General features: G+C 46.5%; 2 protein-coding genes across 9 annotated transcripts; both read left to right on the plus strand.

Moving 5' to 3' along the window:
* The first annotated feature begins 11 nt into the window (after positions 1 to 11).
* Positions 12 to 16,184, plus strand: BRD8 (bromodomain containing 8). 7 transcript variants are annotated; one of them, XR_008823535.1, is made up of 23 exons: positions 12 to 225; positions 449 to 545; positions 1,155 to 1,224; positions 2,226 to 2,275; positions 3,463 to 3,585; positions 3,719 to 3,799; positions 4,272 to 4,336; positions 4,941 to 5,077; positions 5,512 to 5,727; positions 6,992 to 7,136; positions 8,280 to 8,489; positions 8,903 to 9,183; positions 9,654 to 10,109; positions 10,468 to 10,561; positions 10,770 to 10,816; positions 11,182 to 11,396; positions 11,705 to 11,797; positions 11,990 to 12,058; positions 12,822 to 12,999; positions 13,632 to 13,736; positions 14,582 to 14,626; positions 15,232 to 15,408; positions 15,772 to 15,909. XR_008823535.1 is itself a non-coding variant. In XM_056349395.1 (22 exons), the coding sequence occupies exons 1-22, from the start codon at positions 12 to 14 to the stop codon at positions 15,829 to 15,831; spliced, it is 3,051 nt and encodes a 1,016-aa protein (XP_056205370.1). In that variant the 3' UTR covers positions 15,832 to 16,184. The 7 variants fall into 7 exon arrangements, 6 of the variants coding, with proteins under 6 accessions (XP_056205370.1, XP_056205369.1, XP_056205371.1 ...); XM_056349395.1 differs by lacking the exon at positions 15,232 to 15,408 and having other exon boundaries at positions 15,772 to 16,184; XM_056349394.1 differs by having other exon boundaries at positions 15,232 to 15,914.
* A 100-nt stretch (positions 16,185 to 16,284) lies between these two features.
* Positions 16,285 to 25,188, plus strand: LOC130153925 (bromodomain-containing protein 8-like). Of its 2 annotated transcripts, XM_056349417.1 has the most exons (7): positions 16,285 to 19,281; positions 20,373 to 20,654; positions 21,046 to 21,249; positions 22,566 to 22,711; positions 23,385 to 23,471; positions 23,909 to 23,977; positions 24,926 to 25,188. In XM_056349417.1, exons 3-7 carry the CDS (start codon positions 21,055 to 21,057, stop codon positions 25,158 to 25,160), a joined length of 732 nt encoding a protein of 243 aa, XP_056205392.1. In that variant the 5' UTR covers positions 16,285 to 19,281; positions 20,373 to 20,654; positions 21,046 to 21,054; the 3' UTR covers positions 25,161 to 25,188. The 2 variants fall into 2 exon arrangements, with proteins under 2 accessions (XP_056205392.1, XP_056205393.1); XM_056349418.1 differs by lacking the exon at positions 16,285 to 19,281 and having other exon boundaries at positions 19,302 to 20,654.
* Positions 25,189 to 25,268: the final 80 nt, after the last annotated feature.

The raw sequence follows: 25,268 nt of genomic DNA on the forward strand, positions 1-25,268 counted from the left end.
TCCCTCAGCCAATGGGGACCCGCGTCCGCGCGGCCACCAATCAGCGCCCGCCGTGGGGCATCGGGGGCGGGAATAGAAGGCTGGGCTGCACGTGCCCGCGGTGGACGGCGGTTGGGGTGGTGCGGTGCGGTGCGCGTGCGCCTGCCTCCCTCCCGGCGGGCTTTGCGCGTGGCTCCGCCCCCCCTCCCTCGGGCCTGGCGGGGAAGATGGCGGCGGGGACGGGCAGTGAGTGCGGGGCCTGTTGGGAGCGGCGGCGGACGGGGGAGGCGGCGGTGGCCCACGGGTGGCGGGGCTGGCGTGGGATAGCGGTGGGGGAAAGGCCCGGGGAGAATCGAGCGGTTCTGAAGGGCGGGTGTGGTGTGAGGGGGGCGGGCCCAGCGGGCCGGGGCGGGGTGGGGCCGGGGCTGGGCCCGGGCGGCGCCGCGCACTCCTTCCTCTGTGCCTGCAGAGCACAAGCTGCTGAGCGCCGGCCCTACGGAGCCGTGGTCCATTCGCGAGAAGCTCTGCCTGGCCTCGTCCGTCATGCGGAGCGGAGACCAGAACTGGTAAGGGAGCGGGCCGGGCCTCTCTGTCCTTCAGGCACCGGCTGCCCTGCGGCTGTGCGTGGCCTGGGGTACGGCCTTCTGCCGTGCCACTTGTGCAGCAGCTAGGCATCAACCCTTCAGCTTTTTGTTCAAAACGAAGATGGAGGTGTTAAAGGCCTTTTTGTTTGTTTTGGAACTGCTGTGTAAAAACAGAAGCGTGTTAATCAGATCAAAGAATGACACGTTGGTGAATGGGAAGGGGTGCGTTGTGGTCAGGAAAGGTGTTTGATAACAGATTGCTGTGCGCTGCTTCTGAACTTGAGTCTGTTTTGCTCCCTTTTTCCTCTCACCAAATTAGAGCTTTTGTGGAAATGTAATGGTGTCATCAGAAGCTAGAAATTTGGTTTTCAAATCAACGGAGTAAAGCTGTTGTATGTGAGAAGCAGACAAATATTTTTGAGGTCAAAGGCTGTATTTGAGTAATTTCCAAACATAAGAACTCCTTGGCAAGTTCGTTGTGTTCATGGGGGCTATTCAGTGCTGAACTTCGAGACAGATCAGCACCTTTTCTCTGCATGTGGGTTGTGGAAGGGAGTAAGTTGGCAGTGACTTCCCATTTCTCTCCTGTAGGGTCTCAGTCAGCAGAGCTATCAAACCTTTTGCAGAGCCGGGACGCCCACCTGACTGGTTTTCCCAAAAGGTGAGATACTGATACTTGAATCTTGGAAAAAATGAGTTCTGTGTGGTATATGTAAGACAGCTGCCTAAAAGAATTTATTTCTTGATTTTTAAAATGATAGCAACATTTATTTTTTAAAAATCAATTTTATTTAAGTCAGATATAATTCTTCCTGTTTCTGAAATTAAATGTGAGCTTACAGTGCAGTTGGATAAAGTTATGGAAAAGACAAGAACGATAAAAGACATGTAACAGCTTACTTGTAAGGGACGGCTAAGTCAGGTAAAACCCATAACATAAAGAAGAGATAACAGGAATACAACAGATGTCAGCACGGTTGAGGATGAATAAGGATTAATTGTTCATTGCTTTGTCCAGTACAACGTTTAGAGGCTATTAAGTAAGACTAACAGGAGGCAAGTTCAAAGCAAACTAAAGAGATTGTTCCTCACCAGGCATGTAATTGAGCTGTGGAATTCCTTACCCCAGGAATTTGTGGTTGCCCCTGTATTTTTTATGTCCTACTGTTTGGGCAGGCACCTGAGATTTTTGTTGCATAAGGGACAGAAAGAGATTAAGATAATTAAAGGAGGAGAAGTTGAGGGGTTTATGTTGCTTTGCTCTTTCTGTTCAGCTACAAAACTGCCCTTCATATAATGCTATTTTGCCTTCTCCATTGAAATATTTTTGGTTCATGTTCACAGGCAGAGACGTTACAGCTACAGTTTTCCTAATAATGCTTGCTTACTTTGATTTCTGAATGGTTAGTTGAGAGTGTCTGTTATTTAGCTTTGTTTTGAAGATCAGCCTAGGCTGTGCTGTAGTAAAAAAGTTAATATGGCTCCTTGCTTTGAGTTACACTAAATTACAGCCATGGGGAAAACTGGAGAAGACTGTCAGATATGTTCATGAAGTGTTAAGACCTCTGAAAAAGTAGGAGTAAGTGCCCTGTAAGCTTTGTTGGTAGGTGTTTGCCAAAGCTGACTCTTTGGTGTGCTCTGACTTTCTTTGTTTCTTCTTAGCACTGTGCTTCTCAGTATTCGGAGCTCCTGGAGACTACAGAGACTCCTAAGTGAGTACAAAGTCAGACGCGAGTGCAGTCTGCAGCAGTTTGGGGTGGATTTGTCAGTTCTTACAGTGAAGCATTTGATAGTGCTCCTCCCAGAAGGAGCGTACTGGAATGAGGAAATTCAGTTGTGATAGCTGGCGTGAGTGGACAGAGACATCGGGGTATGGCAGGTGGGGGAGACTGGCAAGCCCAAGGTATAACTTAGAACATGCTTCCCATATTTCTTGTTCTTGTCTCCTTTTTTTTTTTTTTTTTTTTCAGAAGACTGAAGTATTTTGGTATTACATGGTTTGAAAACTGGTCATTGATTGTGTACTTGTTAGTGTTTTCCATATGCCCCTACTGTTGTTACAATACATGGCAGGGTAGGTGGTGCCTCCTTGCCACAGCTCCATTTGTAAGAGTTGCAGCGTGCATTTGGAGACTTAATGCAGCAAAAAGAAACATATTTGGCTGGAATAAAACACCACATGTTAGTATTACTAATCAGAAGCTTTACACATAAAATTATGATTCAGAATAGGGGTAGAAAAGACAGCAGAAGTGAGAACGGGAAACGTTTTTATATTTTTCTCTATTTTGCAGTGGTTTCTTACTGTTTTCGTATCAATGCTATTGCTACAGCTTTGTGGTCTCGGATATTTCTCACTCCTAACTCCAAGCAGTTTGTTTTGGGACTTCACATCCCATTAAATTGGGGGTTAAATTAAAAATTAATTTTTTAATTAAACATTAAATTGGGGGTTAAAAAAATTAAATTAAAGGCAGGATGTTGAAAAGTATTTGTTTGTGATAGTGCTAAATGATCTTCAGCTCTAGAGTTGCAAAGACAGAAGACTTAGTAAAGTTACTGAGGGGAAAAAAATAGATGTTTATTCTTGGATGGTAAGAATCTTCTCTGAAGTGGAATGACTGATTTTTCTCAGGGTGAGAATTTGCAGTGGGCTTGCATCTTTGATCTACTCCTGAAGTCTTTAACACTGGATGCATTTAAGAATTTAATAAATTTTTCAGAAGAGATTGTTTGAACGTTGTTCTGTCCAATATCATTTAAGGGAAATTGGAAGAGGTTGATTTTTTGGGGGGCATGTGTGTGTCAGGAATGACAGACGGCAGCCATATGTGAGAGAAGAACAGGGGTTTTCTGCATTTTATGTCTGAACTGGTTTTGGTTCTCTCTTATTCTATAGGAGAAAACGTGGTGAGAAGGGAGAAGTTGTGGAAACTGTGGAAGATGTTATTGTGCGGAAACTGACTGCAGAACGAGTTGAGGAGTTGAAGAAAATTATTAAAGAAACGCAGGAAAAATACAGGTATATAGCAGAGCTATTAAGCTGTAGTGCACCCGAGAACTCTGTCTTGGAAAAGTCAGCTAAGTGGGATAGTGCTTGGGGTGAAAATGCTACTTAGGGTGTATTGTTCAGTGATAAGATTTTCTGATTACAGGCAACTCAAGAAGGATGTGGAGCTGATCCAGGCTGGACACATGGATAACAGACTGGAGGAGCTGTGCAATGAGATTATGATGTGGGTTATTTCACTTCATTATATCCATGTCATGCTTGCTTCTGCGATTGTAGTTCCCTGACACTCAGTGTTTGTCAGACATCTCTTGCTCCATGTACAGGGATAAGAAAAATGAGGCAGCTAGACAGATGCTTTGGCCTCTGAGGGTGGACTAAGTTTAGGTTGGTGGACACCAGTTTGTGTGCAGCATTGTTTAGAGTTTCTCAGTAAAGAGCTTCGTGATGGCTCGCAATATCATGCTTGTGTCATGCGTTTTGATAATCATCTGGAAGTGAAATTTCCTGCGAAGTGTGTTGTTCTCTGACTGGCTTCTGGCTTTGCTTCCCTCCTCTGAGGTATTGAGCCTGCGTCTGCAGAGGCAGTTAATTGTTGTCTGGAGATAATGGGCTTTGGGGTCAGTAAACTGATTGTGGAGGAGGAACTAAGAGGAAATGGGACATTCTGTGACAGTAGGTTTTGGTTCTGTGTACAGAAAGAAAAAAATGGAGGAGGAGGAGGCAGAAGTCAAGAGGAAGGCTACAGATGCTGCTTATCAGGGTAAGCTGGAAATGAGCTTCCTTACTTGTCCCTGTAGAGAGGGGCATATATTAATAAGAACATTTGGAAAATATGTAAGTCTTCTTAACACCTACCTGTTCAGGAGGAATTCCTTGACCCTAGAGTTGGAGAGAATGGTTGTATTCTCTTTGCAGCACTATATTTGTAACTGGGCAAAATGCAAAGACTTCTGAGAAAGGAGCAAATTCTGTAGAAAAGATATATCTAAGAGGAAGCAGGATTAGCAAGGAGCTCTATTAGAATGTCACCACTTTAGTTTTCCCTATAGTTTTACTATTGTCTGAAGATACAAGGGAGAGAGACTTGTTCTGAATGTTTATTTATAATTCTTGGGGCAATTCAGTGAACTAACCTGTCAGTGGTCATAGGTTATGAATAGCCAACTGCTTGGGAAATCTGCAATTAAAGTGCGTTACCCAATGCTAGTAGTATTTGTGAACTTAGCCTAGTGTGGTCCAGGAAATTCCTACAATTTAAATTGTTTTCTTATGGTTCTTTAGGGTAAAAGTCAGAGGTGACTCTCAGGGACTGTTGAAGATGGAGTCATAGAATCTCCCCTTTTTTTTTCCCTGTTTTCTTCCAGCTCGTCAGGCCATTAAGAATCCACCACGACGATTAACGGGTGTGATGGTTCGCTCCCCTGCAGGCTCAACCTCCCCAGGGGGAGACTATGCTCTGGGAGATCTGTCTCAGCCTGCTGTGGATGAGGCCAGTCCAGGGGTAAGGATCCTTCTCATGGTAAGAGGAAAGGACCAGCCTGGGACATGGGGCTCTGCGTCCATCATGGAAAAGGAGCCTGGGGAGAAGCCCTTGCCTTGTTTTGCAGACTTTTTGCTGTGGTAGTGTTGTAGTGTGGTTGATGTACAGTGCTGCTCAAGATACATGTCCTCTTCCATGTCTGTGGTGATCAGGTGCCTGGATCAAAGGCTACGTAGGGGCATCAGTGGGTTGGCCAGGCAGTCTGCTGTGTGTGCCTGGGAAGTGGCACTACAGGACAGGGAAAGGATGAAAGCATATGCCTGGAGTAGGTGTAGCGAGTGAATGGAGTAGGTGTCTGTGGTGTGCTGGATCAGTGCTCTTGGGGGAAGGAGCAAGTGGGGCTAGTCCGTGTGGTGGAGTGTGGCTTTGAACAGTGTGGTTTTTCTCTTTCTCAGGTCACTCCAGGGACATTGCCCAGCACCCCAGTTGCCTCCTTCATTGGAATCCCTGACACCCCTCCAGGCTCTGCTCCCCTGGATGCCCCCATGACCCCAGTCACTGATGATTCACCCCAGAAAAAGATGCTAGGACAAAAAGCAACTCCGCCTCCTTCCCCTCTGCTCTCAGAGCTGCTGAAGAAGGGCAGTCTCCTGCCCACAAGCCCCAGGCTGGTATGGAGCTCTCTGCTCATATATGCAAGCACACAAACAATTTGCTCCAGACTCCCCACTGAAAAAGGGGGAGCTGCAAAAGCTTTTTAAAAATGTAGTTTTTGTGCGAGTCCCAACAGAAGTAATTCTGAGAGATGTAATTGCCCCTGTGAGGCACAGAGGTGGGACCTTTTCCTGGCAGTACTGTGGGTGCAGGACTGCAGGAATCATTCAGGCCCGTAGGACTGGCTATCTCCTCTCAGTCGTTAAGGAGTTGGAGTTGCAGGCTTACTAGAGAAAATAGTTTTCCCCAGGGGAAGGGAGTGTGCTAGTCAGCACCATCCCAGTCAGCCTCTGTGGAGCTGTTCCTGATGACTTCTACTTTGGGCTCACAGTTTTTTACATCTTGGTAGGAAGTCGAGTTTCAATTTGTAATGGATCTTAGCACAGGGGTAGCTAGTCCTTTATGAGCAGTATTGAAGTGCTTCAGTTTTCCATTAATTATAGACAGACAGTAAGATCACTGTGATGACAGCCCACTTCTGGTGTTGGTGACTCTGGAAGTCTGAGGAGGGCGACTGTTGCTGACACTGTTCAGAGCCCAGTCTGAACATAGTAGCTGTAAGCCTGCATATGGCACAGATTCCCTGTGTTAGGGCTTGTGTGATGGAGCAGGTGTATTGCTGTTGACTTTCTGTTTTTTTAGTTGTTAGATTTGGGGTCTTTTCTATTTGTTAGCTTGTGTAAATGTCCCACAGGGTCTGTTTGCAGGATGCAGTGTAACATAGGGTGGAGAAAGGAAGGGTAATGGCAGTGGAAGACTGGGTTTTCTTAGTATCAATAGGGCTGTTCTACATCAGCGTCAAGGTCCGTCTTAGGTTTACTGTGTGACCTTGGTAAGAGTTACTTTCCATCTTGGTGCTTCAGTTTGCCTCAACTCAAAATTGGGGATAATTCCATGCCATCTTGGGGTAGAGAGACTGGTATCTGTAAATGATTGTGAGGTCCTTGAACAGAGGAAGTAAAGTGGAGCAAATGATTTATTTGGCCTGACTTCAAAGGAAGGTGGCACTGCAGCTGTATTGTAGCTGAAGAACAAGTACTTTCTAACTGTCATGTTGTGCACTTGTGTAAGGGGCCTCAGGCAGGGACTAGACTGGACAAAAAGTGCAGAAGAAATGCTGAGACAGAAAACAATTGACATATTCATGGAGGTGCATATCTGGCAAAAAACCACTGATGTCATGGTATCTCCAGGAACTTCAGTTGTGTCCCCCTTCGGCAGGTTGGTGAAAACGAAATGGCAGTGGCTTCTGGTCACATGAACAGCTCAGGAGTCCTGCTGGAGGTAGGAAGCGTCCTTCCAGTGCTGCACAGTGGGGAAATGCAGTCGGCACCTGGTGCTGTCCCTGCATCTCCTGCTGCCTCAGGTAACTTGGGATTCTCCCTATGCAGTTCTCCTTTCAGATGCACCTTCAGACTGTTCTGTGAATTCTTTTTGGAAATGAAGGGCATTTAGCCTGGCTGGTTTGGGGGCTTCTTTATGAGTTGTTTTCCTATTTCTGTACCCCTGTCCCTCTCATCCTTACCTTTTTTAAGACTGATCCTTACAGAAAAAAGGAGTGCCTTGGTCTAAAGTGACTGAAACAATTAGACTTGATTCAATCCTGGTCCATGCAGTCTAGGTCTCTAGTTTTGACACTGGCTAATACCAGGCATTTCAGTGTAGAAAGAAAGGGTTAGTTGACAGGGAGTTGGGGGGAAAAAATGGTCTAGTATCTGATTGCCAATGTGTCAAACTGCAGCTCACTGTGAATCTGGAAGCTTAGAGGTCTGTTGAGGATTAGCCCACAGCGGTCTGTGAGCTCCAGAGCAATTTTGACAGAGGGGGGGGTGAGAGGGACAGTGCAATTCTTTGCATTGGCCCTTTTCAGAACAACCTGCTTAAAGTGAAGTTTCTTCTTAGCTCATGATAACCAGTGGCTTAATCACACTGTCTGCAACTGAGGATTTATGCCATTCTTTCATATATAGTTCCATATGAATAATCTCACTTTCCTTATCTACATCTGTTCTTTAAGACCTGTTAATTTGGTCCAGATAATTCAGTAAATTCAAACTGGAAGTTACAGATAGTATGAGTAACAACCTTTGATAGAAGAGGAATTCTTCAGGAAAGACCTGCAAAGAGATCCCCTCTGCTCCCTTCCAGCTCCTGTGATGACTGTCTTGGCTTACCTTGTGTGGCGCTCAGCACTGTGTTTCAGATTTCCTGTAATTGTATTGGTATGTGGAAGGGCATCTCTCTGCTTGTGTGGCTTAGCCTGTCAGCCCTTACATTGATCACAGTATCCCATAGTCTGCATGATCCTGTTTCAGACTGCACACACACAGAATAGTCGTGCATTTTTGGTGCAGGTTCTCCATACAGCTTTTGGGACTGTTTGTAGGTACCTCGCAGTGTCTTTTTCCCAGAAGAAGCCACCAGACAGTGAAGACCCCAGTGGTGGCTTTGTGGACTTCAGTGGTGGCTGCTTCTTGCTCATGTGCTTTTCCCTTCTACTCTCTGTTAGGTGCTCCTACGCTTTCCCGGCTTCTAGAAGCTGGTCCTGCACAGTTCACCTCACCTCTTGCTTCCTTCTCCGCTGTTGCCAGTGAACCTCCAGCTAAGCTCCTGCCAACCCCCGTAGAGCCTGTGTCCCAGGCAACCATTGTCATGATGCCCACGCTGTCAGCACCATCCGTTGTGCCACCAGCTGCAGCTCCAGAAAGTGTAGCCACAGGTGCGTTCCTGAACTACACAGTCGTAGGTCATGCACTGCTGGAAAGCAGAACTTCCTTCGGGATCAGCACCCAGCAAGCTCTCAGCTGGCTTTCTATCACCTCAGACTCGCCATCCTTGCTGAAAGGATGGTGATGGCTGAGTTCTGGAATAAAATGTGGTTTTAAACATGGTTTACTGGGTGGGGGTGCTAATGGTCTGTTGCTGGATTGTGGTTCAAGGGCTGGAATCTCACTTTGTCTTTACTGTGGGAAACCAAACCTACATTTGTCCTTTATTTTTCAAAGTTGTGCTCTTGTGGGTGGACCTGGGGATACTTGTGGTTGGTGCTTGGTCTTACCCACTGCGGTAGTTATTTATGTGGGCTTGACTTCTCCGGATTGGTCTCTGATTGTCGCTCTCATCCTTGCGCAGTGAGCCAGCCAGAAGCCTGTGTTTCCATGGAGGCAGTGTCTGATTCCCATACCGTGACAGTGTCCATGGACAGCAGTGAAATATCCATGATCATTGATTCCATCAAGAAAGAGTGCCTGGGTTCTGGGGCTGGCAGCGCTGCAGGGTCTTCCAAAGATCACTGCATGGATGGGAAAGAAGACCTGGATTTGGCTGAGAAAATGGATATCGCAGTGTCCTATACGGGGGAAGAGCTGGACTTCGATACTGTTGGAAATATTATAGCCATCATTGAGGACAAGGTAAATGGGCAAAGCAGAGTACCAATGCCTTTTGCTCCACATCCAGTCAGGTTAATCTCAAATGATTGCTGACTATTCCAAAATGCACATTCTCACCATCATTGTCCAGACCAATAGGAAATGGCCTCATGACACCACTGCGGCTAGTCTGCCACGTTTAGCCTGGTGCTCCTCTTCAGAGTGCAGAAAGAAATTTCTTTCTTCCTTGTGTTGGGTAGGGTTTGGGTCACACCTCTAGCCAGCAAATGAGCGCTGCTTGGAGCATGCTTTCAAAGAATGCTGTATTTCTGAAATTGAAGCTCTATGGGAGACTGCAGGGAGTGATACAGGTCTGGCTGTGAAAGGCAACTTTGTAAACCCAGTACACCAGGTTTTCCACAATTGTCTCATTACCAAATAACATGAACTTCTCTTTAATCCCTCTTTCTGACCTTGGCCTGCACTGCTGTGTGTTTGTTTTGGCAATAAAGGTAGATGACCACCCTGAAGTCCTGGATGCAGCAGTTGTTGAAGCTGCTCTGTCTTCTTTCTGCGAAGATACTGATGACCCTCAGACCCTGCCTGGCCCATGGGAACACTCAATTCGTCAGGAGCATGAGAAACAGGCCCAGATACCCCAAGTGTCTGTGACTGTAAAGCAGGAGAGACTGGAGTGTGAAGAACCAGAGGCAAAGGGAATTCGAGACCTAATGGGCATTGGTGAGCTGGGATCAGAAATAAAGACAGAACCTGCAGAGCAGGAGCAGAATCCGCTGGGCCCTGAGGAAACCATACCAGTAACTGCAAGAGTGACGGAAACACCAGAGCTCAGAAGTCAAGAGATAGAAGAGGATCAAAGAGCAACTGTAACAGCAGGAGAAACTTCTGAAATCGAGATAGAATCGGCCAAGGGAGAAGACACAGTGCACAATACAGTGAAGACAGAGGTATGTGAGCAGAGAGACTATCTGGAACTGGTGTGGGGAAGGAAAGGAGCAGTTGTGGCAGGTAGGAGAGAAGTTTAGAGGAAGGATGACTGCTGGGTTGAAGGTGACCCTTCAATGAATGTGATTGACTGTTTTCTTGGTAGTCACACTGCTGATCTGTTAGATCTGCAGAGAAGCTCTCTGCTTTAGGCAGTACCTTTGTGTTACCTCCCCCAGCCCATGTGCAGAATTGCTGTCGGGAAGGTGCTCAGTGAACTTCATTGCCTTGAGTTAGGTTAGGGTGAGTGAGATGTGCCCACACCTTCACTGAAGTAAGCTGACACAAACATCTAGATTTGTGCATTTCTCTTCCCTCCAGACCCCACCTGATGATGATTCATCCCCTCCACAAGTCCCAAATGTGAGTGAAGACTCCTCACAGGCTGATGTTCAGCACAAATTTGAGCTGTCAGGTAACTTAATTCAGCTAGGAAATCTTTTACGTGCAACATTATTAGCTGGATAGTTGTCAGTGATCTGGTTCAGGTTTTTTGGGGAGGAGGGAGAAAAGATACGTGTAGGAACAGTCGTAATTACTGCAGGGCAGTAGGCATTGGTGCAGGAGCTTTTGCAGGAAAGACTGCTTTGGAGAATCAACCTTTCTGCTTTTCTTTTTTGCAGAGTCAATGAAGGAGGAGGCCCAAGCCCTGTTTAGGAGTCAGATGAAGGTAATTCTCAGTTAGTTGTAGTCATCTTGAGTTTATTAGTAACATCTCGCTGCTGCTGCTTCCTGGCTCCCACCTGCTGAGGAGCAAAGCTTGCACTCGGCTTTCTGCACTGAGAAGTGGGCAGCCCGCAGTCGGAGCTAAAGGGGAGATTGCTTCAGGCACTATAAAGCTGTGTATGTCTGTATGTTTCTGTGTCTGCAGGGGGAAGCAGGGCAGGATAGAGTGACTGGAATTTTGTGAAAGTGCCTGTACAGTTGTCAGCAGTGTGGCAAGAAAATTGCCTTGCTTGCTGAACCGTAGTTGCTTTGGAGGCTCTGATGTGCTGCTCTAGGTGGCTGCGCGGACTCACAAACTCTGTGTTTCAGGATGGGCAGGGGGAAGAGGATGATGAGGATGGTGCCAGTGAGGCTGCCAGTTTGGAGGAACCCAAAGAAGAAGATCAGGGTGAGGGATATCTATCAGAGATGGATAACGAACCCCCCGTTAGCGAGAGCGATGATGGCTTCAGTGTCCATAATGCACCTTTACAGTCTCACACACTAGCTGACTCCATTCCCAGCAGCCCAGCCTCCTCACAGTTGTGAGTATCAGTGAAACTCTTGGGCATGGGGGTGCAAATCCATGTTATTTTGTGGAGGGAGTGTAGGATTCTCATTTCTGTTTTGCTGACTGAGTGGGTCCAAAGTGGGAATTTGTTGATGATTTGTCTGGTTCCCCTTGCTTACGAGTGCACATGCGCAGATAGCGCCATAGTACCAGGTCCCATTTTTTTCTTACTGTCTTTGGCATGGATTAGCATAGGCATGTCAAAGGCAAAATAAACCATAAAGTTTCTGCTCTGAGGCAGTATGCAGGCTCCTGAAGGAAGTCCCACTCTTTTCTTCCCAGCTCAGTGTGCAGTGAGGATCAGGAAGCGATACAGGCTCAGAAGATCTGGAAGAAAGCCATCATGCTAGTTTGGAGAGCAGCAGCTAATCACCGGTGAGTTTGGTTTCTTGAGAAGTGACTAATCCTAGGGAAGTCTCCGCTGTCCCATCTCAGAGGCTCATCTGCCTTGGTACTGGGAGGTGATGAATCATACTGTTACTGGTAGCAGACAAATAAACGTGAGAGCATGATACAAAATATTTACCAGCAAGGACGGGACACTAAGTGGACTCTTTCTTTCTGCAGGTACGCTAATGTCTTCCTCCAGCCTGTAACTGATGATATAGCACCAGGCTACCACAGTATTGTGCAGAGGTGAGTCTCGGCAGTCTTCTGTCATTAGAGCTCTGTATAATTTGCACATTGGTGTAGGGATTTCTGGCAGGAACAGTGTAGTTTTTGGCTACCATGCAGACTGCAAAACTTGGAAAATTATTTTTTTTTTCTGCCATGATTCAGTCAGAAACAGGTTTCTCCAAGAAAAGGATTGTCTTCAGTAATAGATATATGTCCTTACACAGCCCTGTCTTTGAATGAAGTATGCTGACTTATACAGAACACTTTTTTTTTTTTATCAATAAGGTGGTATGTGACTGATCTGCTTCTCCCAGTTTCTGTCCAAGCGTAGGGTGTAATCTTTGACATTCCAAAGACCTGTCGTCTTCAGTCAGCATCTTTTACTGTCCCAGATGGTGGACTCTTCTGGAAAAACTACCAGAATCCCCTGCTAGCCCCCAAAATCTCTCCTAAACAGTGCAGTGGCTGCAGGTCTAGCTCTTTATTGTCTCCTTCAGTGATGCCTGGAAAAGACAAATTCTTCTTCTGAGGCATCTGTCATGCCACTGGTACCATTCATGGTAACTGCATGGTAACATGCTTTACCATAACATGGTAAAAAGCTTGTGTCTTCCAGCCTGCGGCCTTGGTACTAGGGGCACAGCCTGTGTGGGGGAGAGCCTATTGGGCTAAATGAAATAGGTGGTCTAACTAGATATGTTACAGACCCAGGGCTGTATGCAAAAGAGTGGAGAAAGAATTGAATATTTCTGTTGCTATTTTGACCGCACTTCTTTCATAGGCCAATGGATTTATCTACCATCAAAAAGAACATTGAGAATGGGCTGATACGAACCACAGCTGAGTTCCAGCGTGATATTATGCTGATGTTTCAAAATGCAGTTATGTACAACAGCTCTGACCATGATGTGTACCACATGGCTGTGGAGATGCAGCGAGATGTCCTGGAGCAGATCCAGGTAAAGTACTGAGCTGAGGCCAGTGCAGGACAGAGCATCTGCCTTGGTCCATGGCTATGGGAAAGACAACAGTTTCATTCACAGTGTCTTTGCATGAAGCAGTTCCACCTTTCCCTGCGTCTCTCTTGTACTAGCTCAGGTGTTTGTGGTGAATTAGATTGTGGATAAGTTAAAACCAACACAGGAAAAAAATTCTTAGGTTCAGCCCAGACCAATTTCAAATTTAATTTCCTTCAGGGAAATGCTTAGGCCAGCAAGAACCAGGGTGTGGTTCAGGAGCAGAAACAAGCAACAAGCATGTTGAATGACATGGGACGCAGTTGCTTATTTTGGTGGCTCTGCTGGTTTATGCTCGTATAAATTGTACATGAAACTGTGTCCTGTGAACATTTAAAATGTCATGTGAATATCCCAACTGGCAGGTCTAACAGAGTTTGAACTGGGGTTTTACAGTTCCTCAGGACTTGTGGCTTCTGAGGTAAAACGTGGGAACTTATTCTGAGCAGCAGACAAGGAACTGAAACTGCCTCTGACCCAATCATTCCCAACCTGTGGTTTGTGATAGTTAACTGACACATACTAATTGGGCTTGTTTTGCATGAGAATCTTAACAGAGTGTGGTTTTCTTGCAGCAATTTCTGGCCACACAACTGATCATGCAAACATCAGAGTCAGGGATCAGTGCAAAGAGCCTGCGTGGGCGAGACTCCACTCGCAAGCAAGATGCTTCGGAGAAGGTGAGAATGCTGCACCCTGTGGAAGGGCACTTCATACCTTTTGAAGAATCCCAGATATTGCATGAAGTTCTCAGATCAAAAAGATATTTTTTTTTCACGTTGCAAGGGCTCCAGCATCTTCATGTGAACAATTTTTTCTTTAAATGTATCTATTGATTAAATGTCAGCTCTGGAGCTGTACATCATCCCAGAGGCAGGTCTTCTGAGTGTTTGCTGTAATCCCAATTGTTCTATTCCCTGTTTTTAAAAACAGGTGATGAAAAATGTAGGAAAATGAAGAGAGTATTAGAAGAGGCATGATGTGGCAGGAAGGTGAAGGTGTAGAGAATTGGAAGACTAGCCCCTGCTGTGTCCTTCACTTCCTAGTCACATTTTTAGAACCAGGGCATCACTCCAGTCTGGTCTGCTGTGTAAAACACACCAGAGAACCTTTGACTTCTGCACTCATTACACTAATAGCAGTGTAGGTTTGCTTGGGGGTTTTGTTCTGTAAAAACACATCCAGACTTGATTGTGGTCTCAAGTGTTCTCAGCTGATGCACACAACATTGTGACAGCAAGGACTGCCTGCTTAGTTCTGGTGGCAACTGCACAGTGCAGAAATTGTTTGGTAGAACAGACCTTGCCATGGCTGAGGAGAGAGTATCGCTTTCCTAGCATTCTGACTCTCGCAGTATCCCTCTTTTGTCCGTTTTTATGTTCCTGCTGCGTAAGACTGATGCCACGCGGGAAGGGGAGTGGGGCACATGTTTCTCTATGCTCGTGTGTGGACTCAGTGCTTCTGTGTGGTGTGTGCATTTCCGTATCTGATACCTGATAAGTCCTTCTGTTTGGCCTTTTAACAGGACAGTGTCCCAATGGGCTCTCCTGCCTTCCTTCTCTCTCTCTTTGTAAGTATTGAAAGGCTCCAGCCGGTACTGCAGTACTGCTGGCAGTGTGCTCTGCCTCTTGTCTGGGTGATCACTGCACTGTCACAGCATCCTCAGCATTGCAGTGGTGTGTGTTTAACTTAGGGGCTATGCAACAATGATCATTAGAGAAGAAACATCTCAGTCCCTTATTCTCAGTGTGGGTGAGTGGGAGGGGCTTCAGTCTTTTCTTCTGGTTCCAAGTGTTCTCATTTTGTCATCTGCCTTTGCTTTTTTCCACAACTTCTCTCCTGCTTTCTTTCCATGTAAGTGGGAAGACAGACCAAGCGGTGCAGTGCTGTAGTTCGTACATCTTATCCTACATGCTTATACAGCTGCCCCTTGCACACGTTCAAGACAGTTCAAAAAGGTCTTGGGAAAGCGAGGAGTCAGCTGTGTGCTCCTTTATCACTCATGGTCCAGAAAGCAAATAAGATACTCCGCAGAAATATCTTGCTCTGTGCCTGTGTTGATCTGAAAGTGTTTGGAAAAATATTCCCTCTGGGAAACCACAAGTCTCTGAGTTGTGGGGAGGAGAGAGGGGAGGAAGATGGAGAGTTGTTTTTTTCTCTCACATATATCTAAAGACAGAGGAGTACTCCGGGAGAGTCAGCATGTCAGCCAGAGGGAGAGGGCAGCGGATCAAAGGAAACTCTCAGCTCGCCTTCTGCTCATGGAAAGGAGCTGTGCGGAGAAACTAGGGAGCTAGTGCCAGGGTCACTCAACTGGAGGAGCACTTCCCGTAGGGATCAGCAGCTGATAAGGTAGGTTAGTCAGCAGTTTCCTCTTCCCATCTTAAGAGCCGAGCTAGAATCTGCCGCTTAGGAAAAGCCTGCCCTGTCAGGCTCCAGAAGCATCTGCCTGGGCGAGAGCCTTGTTGCCTCTCTCTGCCCTGGCTGCCAGCAGTGCGCAGAGATGCTGCAAATCCCAGCACCTGTGCTGTGCCCAGAGTGAATTTTAGGTAGGTCTGCAGGCCTTCCCAAGCCTTTGTAGGGCACCTTCCCTTTCTCCTGTTTGGAAGGCAGGAAAAGTTGTTACCAGATGCACAACTCCTCACCTCCGAGTGCTGGAGGAAGCATTTTGTGTTCAGGGTTGCGTAACTCCCTTTCTGTTTGCCTTGCGACTAGGATGGAGGCACCAGAGGGCGTCGCTGTGCCATCGAGGCGGACATGAAGATGAAGAAATGATGCTGCAGGCAGAAAGAAAATCCCAGCACCTGGCATCCAGAGCTGGAGCGTGAGCAAGATGCTGTTAACCGCTGTTGGAGGAGGAAGAAAAGGTGCAGGTCCATTTCTGGGACTGGCCCACCTTCTCCGCTTGCCCTTCCAGAAAGCAGTGTCTTGTTGGAATGTGTAACCCAAAGAAACTTCCTCGGAGGGGAAGACTAGCCCCCCTGCCTGTTTTAGGGCAGTCGTCTTGGGCTTCATCAGTGTTCTGGTGTTAGCTAGCAACTGGTGGCTTGTATGTACTGTAATGTGAAGTGTACAGATTTTTACTAGTGATGTGTAAATGTGTATGTATATTAAAGTCTGGGAAGAAATCCAGCGTACAGTGTGCAGTGTCCTGAGCATCACAGCTCTCGGCAGTGAGGAACCCTGGTTTTGCACAGGTGTGCACACCTGCCTTGAATATCTGCAAATACAACTCTCTTCCAGTCATCAATAGAGCAGGCAAGCATCGCAGAACTTTGACATTAGAGATAATCGATTAATCGTGGGAATGTTGCCTGGTGCTTGGATGGAGGGGAAGATGCCCTGCTTGAGCGTGTGAGATTGTGGCACTGTTGTGATGAAACAGGAGATCTAATTGTGAGAAGTTAAATATTATCGTCTTGTTGGAGCTTTTCCTAAGACACCGATGTATTGAAATGTACTTTACATTCTTTCCCCAGAGATTTGTCAAGGGTACCGTAGTCTGAGTGAAAATCTGTGATTCCAGCAGCTGTAAGGCATGCTAGTACCTGGTGTCACATCTGAGCTTGTGAACTGTTTCTCTGCTGGAAATTACAGGTCTTTTCCTGAGCAACATGGATGCTTAACTGAGGTGTAAGTTGTCTGTAACAATTTTCAAGGCACCTTATTTTCTGCTCAGATGACCTGTGAGATGAAACTTGCATTATCTTCTGCCCCTATGACCTTCCAGGGAAAAAAAAAAAAAACCAACCAAACCCACTGTCCTTCCTGATGCTTGTAGTAGCTGGGAGTGGTTTGCACTTCTGTGCAGCCGGTACAGGGTGCAGCTTTCTGACACACAAATTGCAGGAGACTGAGTCACTGGGATTAAGACCAGAGGGATTAAGACCAGAACTCCTGATTTTCACAAGCTTTGTGTTGAAGCTGGTTGTGCCTGCTGTTGAGTCCCATGTATGGCTGGGGTGTATTTCCACCAAGAGTCACTCTACTGATGCTAGAAATGTAGAATCCTTTGGTTTGCTTGCTGATTAACTGTCCTTCACTACTAAAACCAGGAACAGATTCCTGATTTGAATTTTGATGTCCTCAAGGTTCCAGAGATGACATGTTGTTAATTTCATCCTTCAGAAAGTTCTTTGGCTTTCATGTATTTTATGGAATAATTTAAGTTGGGGATAAACTTTTTAGTAGGGCCTGTTGTGATAGGACAAGGGATGATTGTTCTAAGCTAAAAGAGGGTAGGGTAGATTCAGACTAGATATAGGGAAGACATTTTTACTATGAGGGTGGTGAAACAATGGAACAGGTTACCCAGAGAGGTGGTAGATGCCCCATCCCTGGAAACATCCAAGATTAGGTGCGACAGGGCTCTGAGCAACTGGTCTACTTAAAGATGTCCCTGCTTATTGCAGGGGGGTTGGACTAGATGACCTTCAAAGGTCCCTTCCAACCCAAATCATTCTGTGATTCTATGACTCAGTTGTCCGTTCATCTAGTCCAACCTGCTGCTCAAAGCAGAGCCAGCTTCCAAAGTAGACTGGGTTGCTGGGAGCCTTATCTAGTCAAGTTTTGAAAAATCTCCAAGGATGGAGATTCCCTAACACCTCTGGACAACTTGTTTCAGTGCTTACCTACCCTCATGGATTGAACATATACCCGTCTGAATTTCATTTGGTGTAACTTGTCATCACTGCCCCTTCTCCTTTCACTGTTGGCCTCTGAGAAGAGTCTGGCTCTGTCTCCTCTGCCCTGTCTTTGTTCATGTTGAATAACCAACATTGCAGCACGTGGGAAGACCTTTATTATGCCCACTAGTAACTTCCTTTCATTATGGAAAGCATCGCTGTTTGTTGCTACCCTTGGTTTTTTCTCTTAACCAGGTATTTTTCTCTAAATGAGCCTTTCCTCTTGTCCCATGACACTTTAATAGCCTTTAATGATGTTTAAGATCTTTAAAAATCTAAGCTACAGTTTTCTCTACAGAGCTCCGTTGACTCTTTCCCAGGTCATCAGCTTATGCTCTGACTACTAATTCTGTTCTTCCTAGTACTTTGTTTTAATCTGTCTAGTACAGAGCTAAGGCTTAGTGTGCTGCATCTCCTGACATCCCTTCTTTTATAACAATCGCCTCTTGCTGTGCTTGTGCTGTGGCTAACTCAAATGACAGGTTACACAGCCTAGGTTTGGTCACATTATATGTAAGATTATTTAGGATTCAGTAGTGAATCCCAACGGGTTCTAAGCTTTGCTCCCTCTCTCAAACTGGTGTAAAACCTTCCCTGTTGACATTTTAATTAGAAACAGTCTCAGACCCATCCCAAGAGAAAGTCTCGTGTGATTTCTGTGGCAACTGCTGATAATGATGATTAATTTGGTTTTCCAACTGGCCCTATTTTCCACTGAAATGTTTGGCACTGATCGTGCGTCATCCCCACTGATCATCTGGCAGCTCTCTGATGTTTTTGATGAGGTTTGTTGTTGTTATTTGCTTTTATGTCTTTAGCAAATTGTTCTCTATTTTTCCTTCTTTTTTTTTTTTTCCTGCCTACTTTATTGCAGATTCTACATTTCATTTACTAGAGTTCAGGCTTTTATCATTTTTCTTGTTTTGACATGTAAGTTCCTTTTAAAGGCTGTCTTTTTTATTTCTAACAGCTTTTTCTGGTACCTGCAAGGGTTGCGCAGTGTCTGATCTCTGCAAAGTGAACTAAAACTTTCTAATTTGATAATGATTCCTTGCTGGTGACTTATGGAGCCAACATAATTAAGAACTGTCAGGCAGTTCTTAATTAAAAGTTGAAGTCTGTATAATTTTGTCCTTTATTTTTTGTACAGATTTGGTGTGGAACTAAGCAGTCTAATTTCACTCATCCCACTTGTCTTGCGCTAATGCAGCTGTTCTGCTCTCCGGCATCTTGAGTCTTCCAAGATTTAATAAAACCGAACATAAGGCCGAAGATCTTTTTAATCGATGCTTATGCCCAAGTTCCCTGGGCTTCCTGATTTTAAAATGCTTATCCCTCTCAACTGGAGTACAGAAAGATGATCACAAGTAATTGGATTACTCTAGGCTACGGCTTCTCTGGTCTTCAGCTGAGCTGTGGTGGCTGGTTCTGCATCTGCAGCCAGCTCTGCTGATGGTGCAGGAAAGCGCGTATGGCATGGGGTTACTCTGCAGATGAAATCACAGTTTGCCCAGCTCCTTCAGCTGGAAGCTGAGAGCAGGTAATGTTACCCTTTACCTCATCAAATTTTACCTGTTTTGAAAGAGGTTTCAGAAGGACAGCCTTTCGAATCCTAGCTCTGCTTGTAAGTTCATAAAATAAGCAAACAAGCTTTCTCACCCCAAACCCAATGGATTCATTATTTCTCCCAGTTATGCACCATAAGCTGTATTTGTAGCTGTGCTAGCAGTCCTGAGAATGCAAAAGGAGATCAGTGAGAAAGGTCCTTGTTCAAACCTTTGGAAAAATTAGGTTGTACATAATTAACTGAGAACTCTAAAGACACTGCTAACTAATGCATAGAATTCTCCATAGGTACAGCATCCAGGTAGCTGAGTTCAGTGGCAAGATATAGATTTTTCTAACAGCCTTTACTGTTGTTGCTGTGGCTCTGCAAGCAGTTCCCCAGACTTGGAGAAATCATAGTGGACTTGTGCAGTAGAAGACACTTAGGCATGGACTAATGAACAGAGATTAATTGAATGGTTTCTTCCTTCTTACAAGAATGCTAACTTACATTTTCTGAAGTGTGGAGAACTGTCCCCTGTCAGTGTGTGACTGTGTGTGGTTATACAGCCAGCTAAATCACATCTGTCACTTTCAAAACAAAATGTCTGTAAGGTTTGTAGTAAGTTACAGTATAAAAAGTTCTCAGGGGGCAGCAAAGGGAATTGCAGTGACTTGTCCTTGGAGTCACTCATGCATAACTGTCAGCAGCTCAGGAGTCCCAGCATGACTTGGTTTGAGCTCGCTGCTGGATGCCTTTGGCTCCTTAAACATGTAGCAGCTGGCAAAGCCACATGCTCCTACCAGCTCTGCATCCCCTAAGCACAGTAACCAACCAACCCCTGTGCAAGGGGAGAGCACAGCAAAAGCACCAGAAAACCTGAAATTCAGTTGCTCTGAAATGGCAGTTTGTGTTGCAAAGCTGCAGCCCTGCCACACACTGTGTGGGCTCAGGTGTAGGCTGCTCACCTCACAGAGTCTTCCCGTGTTTTTGCTCTCTGAGCATGTCAGGAAGCAAGCTGAGCTTTGCAGTCCTGGATCAGGGTACAAAGAAATTTCTGTCTCTCTCTTTATGTTTATTTGCAGGTGGACCGTGCCTCTGTGTGGTGGGAGCCTGAGACGGAGTCTCCCAGCAAGTCAGAGAACAGTGACTTCCAGTCTCTTCTCAGCTGGAATTCAAGCTTGGATCTGGATCTGGGGAGCTGGAGGAATACTGAAGAGGTGGCCCTGGGGAACCTAGAGGAGAGCGGCCAAGAAGCAGACTGTGAGCTGGAGTTCAATGAGCCTCTTCGGGAGGATGATAGTGAAGACTACCAAAAGGAAGAGAGGCCATGTGAAGACAACAGTCTGCTCCAGTTCTTCTCAGAGGTAGGGCTGTTTGGATGACAGGAAGGTGGGTGGCATAGGTCAGGCCCTCCCGAAACATTAGGTTTTCAGGGCCTCCACCATCCCTACACACACACAGTCTGGGGGAGGAGCAGATGCCTTGAGTTCATTTGCTGCCTGTCCCAAGCCTAGTCCTTCCTCCCATTTAAAGCTGGCATTGCAATCTGGCAGCTGCTTTGCCAAAACACAGCTCACCCTAAAGCACAGAGATGTCAGTGTACTGACACTGTAATAATAACACAGGGCTTCATCAGAAGATTTTGCAGGGATTCCTAAAAATGGAAAGGCATTCGTGAGTGAATGCAAAAATAGCATCTGTGCTGTTTATTTCTGCTCCCTTCACAGTCCGAAGCAATAAATCTCTGTGTTGCAGGTAACCCAAATGATGGAACCTCTCCGCATCAGCAGCACAGAGTCACCACAAACTCCACGAGATTATTGCGGCTCTGTGAAGCGGGGTGATGGGGAAGATGTGAGGTGCCAGGAAAAGACCACAGGAATATCAGCCACAGGAGCAAAAGCAAGTCAACTACACATCCTGGCAAAAGATGAGAAAGAACACTTCCTGGAAAGAGAGGTAGGGGAGAGGTGGTCATAAGAGAGCCTCTGGTCTGGGATGAGAGACAAGAGAATGCAGAAAATCTGATCTAGGAGAGATGGGGAAATCCCAGGTTCTGAGTGGGGAGACAGGGACATGGAGGAGACAGCTGGGAGGGGAATGCAAAAGAAATGTATGAGGCAAAGGATGTTTTTTTAATGTATGGATATGTGTCTTTATGAATAGGAAGCTGGTTACAGATCAAACCCTCAGTTGCGAGTTGGAGGAATTGCTCCTTGGCAGTGTAAAGGTGACTCATGAGAGCTGGCAGTCTGCTCTCAGGTTTAAGGCAAGACTGGAATACTTGCCTTGTTCTAATTGCTGTGTTATACAGCACGCAGCTTGGCTGGTTTCAGGCCCACGTGGCTGTGATAGCAATAACCATCTGCCCTAGAGACCATCACGTCTTGGAAGCAGGCACTGTCTAGCCTGGTTTGCATCAGTTCTGTGTCTAGGGGGCTGTGGGTTCCCACCAGCCTGCAAGGTGTTGCTGGAGCAGGTAACACAGCAGTGGAAGAACAGTGCCATTTTTCCACACTCACATTTGTTCCCTTGCAAACTTAGACGCTGGAGACAGAAATAACTTTAAGGGTTCTTGCATTTCCCCAGTTCAGCCAGGATGGTGTTATTCTCAGCAGTTCCCTTGCGGTTCTCCGAGTGGTCAAAGCCAAGACACAGCACAGTGTCCACTTTCTTCCGGAGTCTGCTCCATGCTTCAGATCTGTTGAGGATTCTCAGGTGCCTCTGCACATAATCCCACTTCTGGACTCCAGAAAGCCTCTCTCCCTGCACCTGTCACTCTGCATTTTATTAGCAAATCACTACAACAATAGCAACACTCTCCTTCCTGGCTGAGTATGTTCTCTGTCATAATCATGTGGGAGTTTGTAAGGAAACAACCTTGTTGCACTCTAGGGAATACCACTATCTGTGTCTTGAGCTTTAACAAGCCTGACGCAGTCTTATCTCAGCTCCTCAGAGCCCTCTCTACATCCATGGCTTTTCCCAGAAAAGCAGACACAACACTGGGCACCAGCCAGCTCCACAGTGTCTGTATTAGCCAGAGGTGGTTATGATCCAAAAGATCAGAGCCAGCTGCTACCGAAGTGGTGGGCAGCACAGCGAAGGTCTGAATATGGTCAGACAACATCCTTCAGAATAACAAGAGAGCGAGCTAGCTCCCAGCTGAGACTGGATGCAGTGAAGGGATGTGCAGCAAGCTGGCTTCTGCATAAAGGATTCAGGCAATGGGCTGCCATTTTAGACAAATCTTCCTTTTCCTCTGTGTTCTTCAGGACAAGACTCAGGAGACTCCCAGAGAACAAGCTTTAGGTGAGCTGCATCCACAGGAGATGAGTAATCAGGCCCATGGTCAAGATGACAGTGATAGCACCTCTGCAGCCCCCGTGCAGGCCTCTCCAAGCCCTGCCAACATGCAGCTGTAAGTAGTTCCTTCTACTTTCTTGCAGGCACAGCAGAACAAAGTTGTTGCCCTTGTCTCACATGAGAACGAGTGTATGGCACAAGTCACTTCCAGGAAGGTGAGATAGGCAAGGAGATCAGGAGAGCGGGAGGTAATTTGTGCTATTTCTGTGAATCTGCCAGCATTTTTGGGCATTGATCCTAGTAAGTGAGAAGAGTAGAGATTAAATAGAAAATACATGTTTCCTCAAGGCAGCTAGGCCTTGTGTGAGCTGGGCATCGTGCTTTGTCAAGCTATGTCCAGTCCAGCTCCTAGGAGAGGCATTACCAGCCCCCTTTAGGCAGATGCAAACATGTCAATCACACGCAGCCTCTGCCATATGTGTGATCACCTGGGCTGCCTCCCAAAGGAAAACTGTGGGGGTTTGGAATGAGAAACTGAATAAAAACCACCTTAGTAAAGTTCTAAACTTCAGAGTAGCGTGAGTTTTTCTATCCAATTTGATCCAGCCCTTTAGAGCTGCTCAGCTCTTGTTTCTACCTATTGCCCTGCATCTTCCTGCATTCTGGATGTTTAGTTGTGCATTCAGATGCAGAAAGCTTCCACCATCCCAGCATTGCTGCATCCCAGCAGCACTGCCACCTCCACTTTGTCTCATGTGTGATGATCTGGCAATATATTCCCTCCACAGGGTGCAGCTGAATTGGGATAACCCTGTGCAGCATTTGCTCTTCAAAAGAACTTTCCTGTCCATTTGGAAGATGATAGCCAGTCACAGGTATATGGGGGCAAAGTGTTGGATTGACATGGCTCCTGAACACATTGCCCCGAGTTCCAGCTCCTGTGTCATGAGGCCTTGTCCTCCCCTCCACAACAGCTGCCACAAGCTGGCTTGTCTCTCCATGGCTTTGCTTCTGGCTGTCCTTGCAGCAAGAACAGCTGCACGCTGCAGAGCTGGAGAGAATACTGCATATTTATTTCCTCTGCTTAACATGGCAGAGCCCAAGTGTTGCTTCCTACACAGCCGGTACAGCCAGCTTCAGTGAGGGGCTCAGCCCCCTCCCATGCTGAGTCACGCCAGCCACCAAATACTGGCTGTTGCTAATCAGCCGTGGCCCTCTCAGCGAGCGGGGAGAGGTAGGCACTGCTCCATGTTGCAGTGCTGGCTTTGGTGGAGAGGTGGACAGATGTCATTCCTTGTGCTTGTTCCTGTAGGTACAGTGGCCCATTCCTGAAGGCAGTATCAGAGAAACAGGCCCCTGGATACAGGGATGTGGTAAAGAGGTGAGTTTGTGGAGGAAGCACTCGCTAGCTGATTTCTCTCCATTTTTTCTGTCTTCCCTGGTTTCCAAAGGACCAGTGGGATGGTTTCCTCGTTCCTTTTCCCAAGTCTGGCTGTCACCAGCATCTCCCGTTGATGTGTTAAAACTCCCTTCCAGGTGATTAGAACCTGGAAGCTTGCACTGACTCTGGAGCTGATGGGAATTGTGCCTGCCCTTAGCCAGCATTGTATGGCTGACTTTCTCCAGGCACAGCTGTAAGGCCTGTCTGAGCAGCGGATTCAGCTTCTGCAGCTGAACAGCCTCTTCTCCCCATCTTGGAAGCGTGTGCCTAAGTCGATACCCTCTCCTCATCCACCGCTTGCTGCCCAAACGTTTTACTCTCAGTGGAGAAGTGGGTCATATTTCCCAGAGAGATTAAGGGCATTTTTGAGAGCTGAATCATACTCTATTCTGGTCACAGTTGTGCTCTCTGCAGCCATTCATTTTCTCATTCTGTCAAAATAAGGGAAGTAATATTTATTGTCCGTCATGTTCCCCTTATCAGCACTGCTATTTTTGCTAGTGGCACCATTTGATTTTAAGGGGTTTTAATAGATACCTATTTTAGTAACTTTTCTTTCTCCACTAAGACCTGGACTGACTTCATGAATAACTAGAACTGCTCTGCTTGCCTTCTCTGGAGCTCAACATCAGATTTCTTTTAGAGGTGACTGCTAATGACCTGCCAAGTTGATTGGATAGCAAGTGCTGCATTGGCTAAACTTACTTTTGTCTGACTTAGAATAAAAACATTTCTCACTCCCCTTCTTTGTCCTGAACAATAAAATTGATTGAAAATAGCTATGCTTTCAGGGCCATGCTGGAACAAGTGTAAGCACATTCCTGCAGAGCCTGAAGAATGCCTGGCCCTGGGTTGCAATTTGATTCTCCTCCTTTCCATCTTTTTTAGACCCATGGATTTAACCAGCATAAAGAGAAGACTGTCAAAGGGACACATTAAGTCTGTGATCCAGTTCCAGCGTGACCTCATGCTCATGTTCCAGAACGCGATGATGTACAACAGCTTCAACCACCACGTGCACCACATGGCCGTGGAGATGCAGCAAGATGTCTTGGAGCAGCTGCAGATGTTGTGTGAAGCCCTCCTGTGCTCCAGGGGCAGGCTGGGGCTGGGGAGGAGATAATACACCACACCTGAGGCCTGGCTCTTTCGGAGCAGTGTTGTCTCCCTGGCTCAGGCGCCTGCTGGGGCGCAGGGGGTGTGCGGGCAGTGCAGCCATGGCCCTTGGCAG

This window comes from Falco biarmicus, chromosome 8 (genome assembly GCF_023638135.1).
Source record: "Falco biarmicus isolate bFalBia1 chromosome 8, bFalBia1.pri, whole genome shotgun sequence".
Lineage (NCBI taxonomy): Eukaryota > Metazoa > Chordata > Aves > Falconiformes > Falconidae > Falco > Falco biarmicus.

What these genes read in the sequence shown, in the direction of transcription:
- LOC130153925 (XM_056349417.1), top strand. Translation starts at nt 21,055, where the DNA reads ATGATGGAACCTCTCCGCATCAGCAGCACAGAGTCACCACAAACTCCA. An exon ending in AACACTTCCTGGAAAGAGAG is followed by an intron (nt 21,250 to 22,565) that starts GTAGGGGAGAGG and finishes TGTGTTCTTCAG; the next exon opens with GACAAGACTCAGGAGACTCC. An exon ending in AAGATGATAGCCAGTCACAG is followed by an intron (nt 23,472 to 23,908) that starts GTATATGGGGGC and finishes TTGTTCCTGTAG; the next exon opens with GTACAGTGGCCCATTCCTGA.
- BRD8 (XM_056349394.1), top strand. Translation starts at nt 12, where the DNA reads ATGGGGACCCGCGTCCGCGCGGCCACCAATCAGCGCCCGCCGTGGGGC. An exon ending in GAAACGCAGGAAAAATACAG is followed by an intron (nt 3,586 to 3,718) that starts GTATATAGCAGA and finishes TTCTGATTACAG; the next exon opens with GCAACTCAAGAAGGATGTGG. An exon ending in TGCCCACAAGCCCCAGGCTG is followed by an intron (nt 5,728 to 6,991) that starts GTATGGAGCTCT and finishes CCCCTTCGGCAG; the next exon opens with GTTGGTGAAAACGAAATGGC.